Genomic DNA, 11,639 nt, shown 5'->3' with positions numbered 1-11,639 from the left:
GCACTCTGCATCGGGGGTATAATATCCTCCAACAATGGCCGAAGACGGTTAACCAAACATTTTGATACCACTTTATAGATAACATTGCATAGACTAATTGGTCTATAGTCCTTAAGCTCCTTAGGGTCACTCTTCTTAGGAATTAACACTATAGCCGTATCATTCACCCCCTCCGGCATAATACCATCAGCAAAAAATTGTTGCACCGCGGGGACTACTTCAGATCGTAGCAAATCCCAGTTCCTTTGCAGAAAACGGGCCGGAAATCCATCCGGTCCAGGGGCCTTTAGCGGACCTATTTGATATAGCGCATCACTTATTTATTTTTCTGAAAAAGGGTCACACAGTTTGTCATTCATGGCCTCATCAATCCTAGGCTCAATTAAATCCAGCACATCCTTTGCATCAATAACATCCTCTCGCGGGTACATATTCGGAAAGAAAGTACTCCCTCCATCCCAAAATATAAGGCGTCAAAGTAGCCATGTCTTCCATTTCCTTATTGTCAGTGCTGAACAACCATCAGATTTTGGAGCTTCATAATTTTGTTTTTCTTCATTCTCCATGTTGCCTTGCGTGGAAATAACAAATAACGCCCCTTCATGCAGCCATGCCACCCGCGAACGCTGCATCCATAAAAGTTCCTCTCGGTACAAGAGTTCATACATCTCACCAGCTAGGCGCTTTTTTTCCTCCTCGTGATTGCTTTTTTCCTGCGCAATCAGCAGATAGTAAAGAGAAAGGTATTCATATGTAAGAATGATATGCCGGTTCAATCCCTCGGAGGTGCTCATAGGGGTAGGGTGTGCGTGCGTGCGTTCATAGGAGTGTTTGTACGTGCGTGTTTGTGAGCGTCTGCGTTGTACTGTGTTCTAAAAAAAAGTAAAACGCAGCAAAATTGCTAAAACAAAAACACAAGTAAAACAGCCGCGTGGCGGAGCAAGCGAAGCTAGCGCACCGTCCAAATCTGCAAATCCAAAACGCACACGGACGGCGCACGCAAAGTCACAAGCAACGCAACAGTCCACCGCACCACACCGCAACGCGCACCGCGCCGCCCAAAAAACCTCCGCCTCTCCCACCACCGGCCGGCCGCCATGGACCCCTTCTTCGCCGACGACGGCGCCGACGAGCTCCCGCGCACCGCCTCCCACCCCTTCGACGACGACGACATCACCACCGAGCCCGCCACCGACGGCGGCGCGGGGTACGCCTCCTTCGCGGACGCCGGCTACTCCTCCTTCACCGACGCCGACGGCGCCGACGAGGACGCGGACGTGGACGAGGAGATCGCCGTCGACTCCGACGGCGGCGCCGTCCCGGTCCGCCACGTCTCCGGGGGGTACGCCCCCTCGCCCTTCTTCCCCGACTCCGACTTCGGGGGCGACGACGGCGGCGGCCCCGTCCTGCCGCCTCCCACCGAGATGGGCAGGGAGGAGGGCGCCCTCCTCCGCGAGTGGCGCAGGTGAGCACCGTCCCCCGATCCGTTTTTTTGGCAGGCGCCGTTTCCGTCTCGTGCTTCTGTCTGCGCTAGGGTTCCGGCGCTTGGAGTTAGATCTGACGCGTCCTCTTGCTATGTCCCCTAAAGTACAGTCACTTCAGAAATCCGTGCGTGGAAAACCTGTAGTTTCGTGTAGATTGATTACACTTCAGCTCGTAGAACTGAATCTGCTAGTGACAGTCCAACTGCAGTATTGCAGGTAGCTCAGGCTTTGACAACTTGCATGCTTTTTTTGTTTTGATGTAACCATATATATCATTAGACAATCTGTGTACAGAGATTACACATATGGTCACCACACAAGATAAACATTTGCATCAAGCAACTTTGCACAAGAAAACAGTCTGCTGATTACCCATAGCAAGCAACTACTCATGCGTTCATATTTGTCTATGGTCACTCTTCAGTTCCTAAGAGTTCGTGGATTGACTCTTTTGGTTGGCGAAGATGCGAGTCCAGTGCATAAGCATACATGTGGCTGGCTCGTGAAGCTAACTAGAGCTACCTTATATGTTACCGGCCCTGTTTTGGATATTTTGGTGATATCATGCTCAGTCCGCCATGAGGATGAGGTCTGCATAACATCTCTTTCAGATGCTTATGTCCTGTATAATGTTAGACATTTTGTCTGCCGTAAGGATTTGCTCTGCTTGAACTACACAAATCACCAAATAAGATCCATGGAAAACGATCAAAGGTGTAAGATAGCTAGGCTGTTTCTTTGCAAGCATGCATCGTTTTGCACTTCTGATTTTTTTTTTTTGTTTTGTTTGTTTTGCCTGGCATAATCGCGCATGCTGCTCTTGCATTGTTTATCTGCACCATGTGGTGCATCTTTTGCAATTTGCTTCATGCCTATCGTCAACTCTGTTTATTTATTTATTTTCATCTATGACTGTAAATCAACAGTTCTAGAATCAGCGAAATCGTGTCGTATGATTGTTCAGCGAAATCGTGTCGTATGATTGTTCCTAAATTTATTGTGCGCTCTGCATGATCTGGACATTGTGATGCCTGTAGTATGTTTTGTTTTTTCGCCCTGACAGTTATCATATGGAGGGCTCGATAAACTAGTTTTAAAATGTGTTGAGTCAATCGCCATGTGATGTGTCATGAAACCTGATAGCTGGCCTAAAATACTCTGTGGAATTGATCAACTGAATGATGTAACTATTTTTGTTTATTGTCTCTTCACTTGTGTGGCATGGATTATTAGATTCTGCCCTGTCTATATCTGAACTCTAACTACATCACTCTGGTTTCAGGCAAAATGCTTTAGTTCTCGAGGAAAAAGAACGGAAGGAGAAGGAGCTACGGGCCCAAATAATTGCTGAAGCTGAAGAGTTCAAGATAGCTTTCTACGAGAAGAGGATACAGACCTGTGAGACAAATAAGGTTCATAGCAGGGAAAGAGAGAAGGTACGTGAGCGGGCATTTCTCAGTTCTAAGTACTATCTGTACACATGAACACCGAAAACTTATGGTGTGCTTGCAGATTTTCGTAGAAAGCCAGGAGAAATTCCATGCTAGTGCAGACAAGCAGTACTGGAAATCGATCTCGGAGCTCATACCACATGAGATAGCTACCATCGAGAAGCGGGGCAAGAAAGACAAGGACAAGAAGCCATCCATCGCGGTCATTCAGGGCCCCAAGCCTGGCAAGCCAACCGACCTGTCCCGGATGCGCCAGGTCCTAGTGAAGCTGAAGCATGCTCCGCCGCCGCACATGATGCAGCCTCCGCCAGCGCCTGCTGCTAAAGAAGGCGCTAAGGATGCGGCGAAAGATGGCGCGGCAGCCCCAGCTAATGGGACCAAGCAGCCCGCAGAGAGCGAGAAGGCACCCGCCAATGGCCTCCCAGAGGAGGAGAAGGCGCAGCCTGCCGCATCGGAGTAGCTTGAAGTTTAGCTTCTCTTTACAGGAATACCAGAACCTTGACTATGCTTAGATGGAACCGACTTTTATTTCCAATACCGAGAGTGTCGTCTATCCTGTAGTGATCTTTTTGTAGAGATCCAGATCGGGATGGCTATGTATCAATCAGCTCTGAACATTCAGCTTAGTATCACAGCAACTGCACTCTTTACTGTTTTTTTTACCCTGCACCAGGTTGTTTGGCCAGATAAATTATGATCCTAAATAGTCCTAAGAAGTTAACTAAATGATTACATGACTGATCACTTCTGAAATTCTGTTGGATTAATTCATACTGTCAAACATTGCTCCGTTATGAATAACTAGTCTATCATGTACAAGATCTAGTATTCTAGTTGCCGCATTACAGCAACACACTCCCCGTTCAAAAAGAGCACACTCAACATGGGCATTGTCAACTACACAGTGGCTGTAAACAAAGGAGACCAATCCTACTTAGTGCCTGTTTCACCTTGGGCTCACATCAGTCACCGTCTGCGGAACAACCGTGCTGAACATGTCGGAATCCTCCGCTGTTGAGTTCTTCAACCTTGAATCTGTGGAGGCAGTCGCCTTGGAATGGCTGCTCTTGTATTCGTTGATGTACCCAGGTGCAGTCAGCTCGCTCTCATTGATCCGGATGGGCTTGGACAGCATCTTCACCACCTGCAACATTGAGGGGCGCCGCGATGCTGCTGCCTGCGTGCAAAAGAGGGCTACCTTGAGGTACCGGATGGCCTCCTCTTGAGGGTATGTCCCAATAGATGGATCAACCATCTCCTCGAGCTTCCCCTCTTCATAGAGCTCCCAAGTCTGTTTTGAAATGTTCAGAGTTAGAAGACTTTGTAGAACTGTAGCGTCTTTTTTTTTACTACACACCATCATGTTAATACATCTGGAGCTGGATTAAATGCCTTAATTTGCCGAACAAAGAAAATCAGATGATCATAATAAGTACATGTCGGTAAGAACTGACCTTTTCTAGAAGAAGCTTATCCTCAGCCATTAGGATCCTCGAACCACTCAAGCCACTTATGATCTCGATTACAAGGACCCCAAAGCTGTATGTATCTGCTTTCTTGGTTAATTGGCCATGCCAGGCATATTCAGGTGCAAGGTAGCCTCTGCATGCGACCCAACAATCAGCGTTAATCCAAGGTAATATGAGAGTAATTAAACAGAACTAAGGAGCAAACAGAGAGTGGGGTAGAAGAAAAAATAAATGATAACTCTCTGGTTAAATGAATTCAAATCGCACAACACTCACGTTGTTCCAGCTACCCGGGTACTGATGTGGGTGATATTATCAGGAAATAGTTTTGCCAGACCAAAGTCCCCGATCTTGGGAACGTAATTTTTGTCGATAAGTATGTTGCTAGCCTTGATATCTCTGTGTACAATTGGCGATGGAATCTCTTCATGCAGGTATGCAAGACCTCTGGCAACACCAAGGCATATGCCCGATCTTATGCTCCAAGTAAAACTAGCAGGTTCACTGTTAGAACCTGTAAAAACATCAGGAGAACTGTTAAGTCAAATACAATAATTATTTTGATAAACTGTTGTAAGAATAGATTCATACTCAATAGTGCACGGTCAAGACTGCCGTTTTCCAGATACTCATACACCAAAATCCGATGATCTCCTTCGACGCAGCAGCCAATTAATTCAACAAGGTTAGGATGCTTCACATTGCTAATAACATCAATTTCTGTCAAGAATTCTCTGGTGCCCTGTCTAGATTCAGCAGAAAGAACTTTTACTGCAATATCTTGCATGCTTCTAGTGGTTCCCTGAAACATAGATATACTGTCATGCGATGCAAGGGCTGGCAGGTTGGAGCAAAAGATTTGAAGAGATCTTAACCCTCCACCGATGCTCCCGCCAATTCGCACGCATAAAGACATCAATATATACCTTATATACTGTCCCAAAGCCACCTCGGCCGACTTTATTGGTACGGTTGAAGTTGTCTGTTGCTGATCTCAACTGAGAATAAGAGAAGAGTCTTATGTTCTTCTCAGCTGAAATTCCTGAAAGTGGTAATATTCGATAAGTTTCAGAACTGAAATCGGGGATAAAGATAAAATCCCTTTTGTAGAATAGAAGTTATCAGGGAACTGCAAATTCAGAAGTAGACTTTTGGTTCTGGCATATTCTGCTGTGTAGTTAGCTTCCAATCTTGTTCAAAGCCAAATCTGACTACGAACAATGTGTTTCAATTTCAAACTATAATATTTTTTGGGAGAGATGGCGGGAACAAATATTGACTGTGGGATGTCGTTTGAAGGAATCATAATTTATATCTAGCACAATATATATTGGCCGGCATAATGAAGTAAAAAAAAATTTTGCTATGCAAATATAATTCTTACCTCCTACACTATGTGCGTAAGTATTCTGTTGTTTCTTGGATCTTGGAATGCAACACCAACTCATATCCTGACTTGCTGTCATAGCCTGAGGGTGAGGATTCTGTTGTTGCTTGGATCTTTGAAGGCAACACCAACTCGTATGCTCAGTTGCTGTGGTAGCCTGAGAGTTCTCTTGGTTCTTCGATCTCGGGAGGCAACACCAACTCATGTCCTTAGTTGCTATGGTAGCCTTGAAATAGTGTACAGATGGTGCAGGAATCTTCAGGAACAACTCTGCACCAGTATATTGCAAAGAACTACTTAAGAGAGTTGGAAACATGGTTCATACAAGCATTTTTAAGTCTGGAAGCAGTAGTGAACATTATAGCAGCCTGTCAATTTTTTATATAGTTGGACGAGTCAGTTCAAGTCTGAGATGAAGTTTGTCATAGCGCCAGTTCCCAATCGACTCTATCGGAGCAGATGAGGGGAGTGCATTAAAAACCTTATTTTTAAGTAAGATCACTTATATATTTAGCAACATACCGCCTTATTAAAACCCTTTCGGTACCCTTAGGTACCCTGGTAAGGAAAAAAGTGCGTCAAAAACCTGCTGCTAAAAACCTAATCCATCATGAACATGCAAAGCCTTGTGAATGTTATTGCTGCGAACAAGCACTGCAATTGTCCCCCGAAAAACAGCCAAACAAAAGTTATGGTTGATTCGTTGCTACACAATCCACTTCGGTGAGTCTTCTTCAGGATCTCTCCCCTGCTTCTGGATGGACAGACGACAAATTTCATTGACTCTCCACCAGCATAATATAAAAAAAGTCATTGACTTTCCTACCCCAGCAGCCTCTAGTGAATATAGCAAATGTTGCACCTTTCCTCAAACATATAAATACAGTACCCTCAATTAAATATGGTCCGTTCGTTTTCTTCAGTCTAGTGGTCCATCTTCGTTTATACTAGTGCCTAAAACCTGACTAGTATTAGCCCAGGGTCAAAATTGTATAACCGGAAAAAAGCCTACCACATATCCTGTAAATCCAATCTGGCACAATTCAGCCATAGCTCCTCAAACTCGCATGTTTCGGATCTGAGACTCTTGGACTTTTCACTGTCAAGCAGATATTACTGTACGGAGAATATGGAAAGAACAAATTGCATTTTGTAATCAGGTAACTTGCTAGAGGAATCATCAAGAGATCAGGCGAATTCTGCTTTGAGGAGAAAACTCCACGCTCGTGGACACGCCGGCTGATGAAGATGAGCACGGCGCGGCGGTGGAGACAAACTCGCTCGAGGCGCGCGGTGGCTAACATGGAGCGGGTGGAGAAGGATGTTCATGTATTTTTCCTAGACGAGCTTAGCTAGGAAATGTGCAGAAATTTCCAACCGTTACTTGAATTCACACGCGCGCGCGGAGCCCTGTGCTGCGCGCATCAGATTCTATCGGTGCCAACAAACGACACGAATCAGCAAAATTCACACGGAAAGAAGAGGCGGTGTATTCGTCCCTGGTTTCCACTTTCCACAGCTGGAAGAAGCCATTTTCTTGAGGTTCTCTCCCCTGCCGGGCTCTCTTACCTGACGAATCAAGGCACAGAACCCGGCAACGCACGGCACGGAGGCAGGCCATGGGAGACGATGAAGAAACTATCCACTAATCAAGCCACCCCGAACCCAAAGAAAAAAACAAAGTGGCCAACACAGATGATGGCCTGAATGAAATGGAAAAAATCAACAGTAAAGGGGGGTTAGCGAGAGACGACTTGTCAAGAACACATGTAGATTGGAGAAGAAGAAGGAGAAAGAAGCAAGATGTGGTTGTAGGTACCTGAGAAGGAAGGAAGCAGGCGGTCCCTGTTCTCTGTTCTTCTCGGCCTCCTCCTTCCTGGGGTAGTCAAACAGATCGCCGGCGAGCACCACGGCAAGAGGATTAGGGGGTGAAGAACCGGGCAGGGGAAGGTGGTTGGGATTGTTCAACGAGATCTCTTGCTCAATTATGATTTCTGTGGCCGGCAGCTACAAGTTCAGCTCAGCTCCGAGGCTAGGCTCAAGCAAGCAATAAAGACCAGACAGCGCTGGTCCGAGGGAGGTAGGAGCTGAAATGCTGGTCCGAGGGAGGTAATAGGAAAGCAGCCGGGAAGGAGTCTCGCCGTCTTTTTGCTGGCTCGGTTCGTCGTGGAGCGGCCTTTGCTCGCTTGCTTGGTCGACCGGCCGGTGCTCTCATCGAAAAATAAAATTACACGCACCAATATCGATCCTGTTTTTTTCAAACACGCTGTCGGTTTCTTAAATCGGGCTGCCACGCTAGGATATATCTACTCGTCCGTATTACTTTTCAATCTTCAGGGACAAAATGGAGTAGTTTTACTAGATAATTGTAATCTTTTAACACCACCATTGATATTGGGAAGGAGATCTCGTCGTCGAACGAAAGGCCGAGGATCACTTATTGCAGAGATGCCATCTCCATTGCGGGAAAACCAACAAGAAAACGACGACCAAAACACTAACGTAGACCACTTAAAAGACTACTTTTATTGAAAACTCCACGCATATATTGGATTTTCCACTCCTCCCGACGACGACGAAGCCGTCTAGAGGAGGAAGAACCAATCTATGAAGGAGGCTCAAGTAGATGTGGCTAGGGTTTTCTCTCAAGCGGCGGCGGCTGGGGTTCACCCAGGCTTAATGGGATCACGAGGTTGCCTATCATCCTATCCTTGACCCTAACACTTTCCACATGAGAACAGAAGGAAACGAACTTAATCAATGTTTTTTTCCGTCAAGGAAAGATCTCTGTATCTAGAAATGCGGAACGTTCGTTTCTCCTTCGTATTTATATAATACAGTGTCACCAGGAAAGTTCCATACTGAGCAAGTCAAAAAAATAGTTGCATGTTGCTTTGGCCTGGTCCAACCCCAATCCATACCGTCGCCTAAACCCAATATTTCAATTGAACAAGTTGGTTGGTATGCACGTTTCAAGCAGTCGGCTGTGTTTTTTTTTCTTTTTTGTGTTTATGTAGTTTTGTTTTTGCTATGGTACACACACTCCGTTTGTTTTCCCTCCATTTTCATTCATACTGCCTATACAATCAACTTAAACCTTTTCGAGGGAAAGCAAAAAAGGTTAGCTTTATTACTCGGCCACAGAATTTGCTGAAGATAAAACTTGGAGTTCATCAACCCAAACAACACATTTAGTAGAACTGATATTTTTTGAACTTATCCACACTTGTTCTTAAAGTCTCTATCACGATCGTTTTATGATTCATACGAAAGGATCAGTTTAAAATCTCTATCACGGATTTATGAAATCAAATTTAGTTGATTTCAATTATATTGTACGATCGAAAAACAATTGGCCACCTGTTTCTCTTCCTCCTCCTCATCGTCCTGCCATACTGGTGCCTCGTCGGCTCGATGGGCCAACCAACGTCTCTAGATGGATAGCTGGTGGTCCAATGAAAAGTCTTAGCATGTGTGGATTCACCATTTCCTCTCTTTCTATCTTTCGACGGCGCCTAGTTACCACAGACTGTTCTCGAATTCGTGATTGATGTGCATAGAGCTGTGGGCAGAGCGATGCCACGATGACGTTGGAGGCAAGGATCGGCGAAGGTGCTTTGCGTGGAGTCTAGGTTAGTTCGTGTTGTATGTGTGTGTGTGGGGGGGGGGGGGGGGGAGGGTGCCACCACACATGATGAAGGATGAAGGTGTCATGATTGTCGGTCTTGGCGGTTGGGTGACAGAAGGGCGTTGAGGCGATGAAGCCAGTAGCGAAATTGGCCTGGCACATTGAGCCGGTGAGGCACTAGTTTGGACCAGGTAGGGGCCGATATAGGTGAGGCGGGACGAAGAGGAAGAGAAAGAGAAAGAGGTGACAGGTTGGTTTTCAATCGTATAATATAATTGAAATCGACTAAATCTGATCGAAAAACAAATCATGTTTAGCATGATGTTAATTCAAGCAACTAGGTATAGGTGTTCAGATCTTGCTTCGCTCCATCTTGGATCTTTTCTCATGGTTGCCGTGAGGGGGATTATCCTCGCAGTTTTTGTCTCGGTTGCTACATCCTCGACAATGGTAATTCATATTCTCTGCTCTCCATCAACGTCGACAAGGCTGATCTGTTTTTATTCCCTGACATACTGGTGTTGGTACTCTTGCCGATGTTGATTGACTACTTTAATGGTTGTGCGCGTGCACGTAGCCTTGTATTGCAGCTTAAATTAAAATTATGAGAGAACCTTCGTTGGTATTCATAGGTACAAGATTGTGTCTTGGAAGAAGAAAGAGTTTAAAAAGCTCGAAGATTTGCTAGTATCTTTTAGACTTTATTTTGCAATCGTTGAAGACAGCTCGTGTATCTCTACCATGTATTATTTATTATAATGAATATATGTGGTATTGATTGTAAAAAAAAAAGCCTGGGTAAAAAAATATAAACTTAAAGAGTAGATTCAACCAATAGATATGTACCATAATAACACAAACACACACACAAACTTGCACAAATAACACAAGAATTTACGTGGAAAATCTTCTCAACATGAGGAGGAGAAAAACCATGAATGTGGACTAATTGGTCCACACAAGTATTGCTATGATCAACTTGTTTCTCTACAACATCAAGAGATTACAACGCACTTCACTTTGTTGCTCACTGGCAAACACAGTTTATGTCCTCTTGGTAAACAAAAAACTGCTCATAAATCGCAGATCCAACCAGAACTAAATTTGATAGATAAGCAAACATATGAGTTTCCAACGTACTAATAAGAATCAGCTCAATGGGATACCGTTTGCCCGTCTAAACTGTTAATCTCCCAAAACTGATATGTGCTGAAACTGCAGCAATCCGAACTCACAAAACCGTTCTCAAAATCGATTCCCCACTGACCCAAATCTCGAACCAGATAATCATATTGAAGTAATCAAAATAAGGAATAAACTCGTCAAGTTTGGAGCCAATCAAAGCATTTTTAAGCCTCCAAACACCAACTTGAAGACAAACTGATAAAATCTAAAAAATCTAGAGATAAATGACCTCTCATATTCTCCTCTCTTCTCACTTGATTGTGGTGTTCTAGTGTGTTCTCTCATGGCATCTCTAGTGGCGGCATATCCGGTACTAGCCCGTCCAAAACGGTTGGAGCGGACAGGTCAACAGGCCCGACATGCTCCAGCAGTGCAATCCAAATGGATCGACTCGGGCGAACCGACCATTTCGTCCAACAAATTTGGTCCTCGGATGCATTGGGCCGGATAGCGCACACGTCTTCCTCTAGACCACCCCGGTCCCTCCCGCTAGTGGCACACAAATCACTCCATTTCTTAAAAAATACCTCTACCGAAATTTGGCCAGCGGGAAAGGAAGCGAAAGTGATGGATCCTACCGCCACACATGCCATGCCGTCTGCCGCCGGCATTGCAGCCAAGAAGTTGACCAAGACGAAGAAGCTTGCCAAGGATCTAACGTCGGACGAGCACCAGGTGAAGTCGGTGAAGCGCGTAGCCCAAAGAGAGGCCGCTAGATCGAGCTCTGGCGGCTGCCGCAGGGTTCGATGACAAGTGACAGAAAGAGAAAGACCACATCATCGCCATGCGGGCCATGGCCAACAATGACTTGGTGGTAAAGAAAGCCGCCAAACATGCCATCGTGATGATAAAGCTGGAGGCGTTGAACATGCCAAACCTTTCTAACAGCTTCCATCAGCTAGCATGACGGTAATTTCTTTTCGATTGCCACCGCTAATCAACTTGTTCGCATAATTTCTTTCCCATTGCAAGTTGGTTGTGTACGTGGCTTGTCATGGGCAATTTGTGTGTAGGAATTCATGGAGAACAATGGCC

At 45.3% G+C, this 11,639-nt stretch overlaps 2 protein-coding genes across 2 annotated transcripts; one reads left to right on the top strand and one right to left on the bottom strand.

The window, feature by feature from the left end:
* The first annotated feature begins 989 nt into the window (after nucleotides 1-989).
* LOC127337118 (clathrin light chain 1) lies at nucleotides 990-3,597 on the top strand. Its single transcript, XM_051363997.2, has 3 exons — nucleotides 990-1,465; nucleotides 2,767-2,920; nucleotides 2,997-3,597. Exons 1-3 carry the CDS (start codon nucleotides 1,098-1,100, stop codon nucleotides 3,393-3,395), a joined length of 921 nt encoding a protein of 306 aa, XP_051219957.1. The 5' UTR covers nucleotides 990-1,097; the 3' UTR covers nucleotides 3,396-3,597.
* Nucleotides 3,598-3,680: 83 nt separating this feature from the next.
* On the bottom strand, nucleotides 3,681-7,906 carry LOC127337117 (putative serine/threonine-protein kinase). The gene is made up of 7 exons (XM_051363996.2): nucleotides 7,611-7,906; nucleotides 5,789-6,061; nucleotides 5,331-5,446; nucleotides 4,996-5,206; nucleotides 4,681-4,918; nucleotides 4,390-4,537; nucleotides 3,681-4,226 (listed from the first exon to the last, which is right to left on the bottom strand). The coding sequence occupies exons 2-7, from the start codon at nucleotides 5,994-5,996 to the stop codon at nucleotides 3,882-3,884; spliced, it is 1,266 nt and encodes a 421-aa protein (XP_051219956.1). The 5' UTR covers nucleotides 5,997-6,061; nucleotides 7,611-7,906; the 3' UTR covers nucleotides 3,681-3,881.
* Nucleotides 7,907-11,639: the final 3,733 nt, after the last annotated feature.

The sequence above is a fragment of the Lolium perenne genome, chromosome 2 (assembly GCF_019359855.2).
Source record: "Lolium perenne isolate Kyuss_39 chromosome 2, Kyuss_2.0, whole genome shotgun sequence".
In the NCBI taxonomy this organism is placed as follows: Eukaryota; Viridiplantae; Streptophyta; class Magnoliopsida; order Poales; family Poaceae; genus Lolium; species Lolium perenne.
The sequence above is the reverse complement of the archived record's forward strand: the minus strand, read 5'-3'. Positions and strand labels throughout refer to the sequence as shown.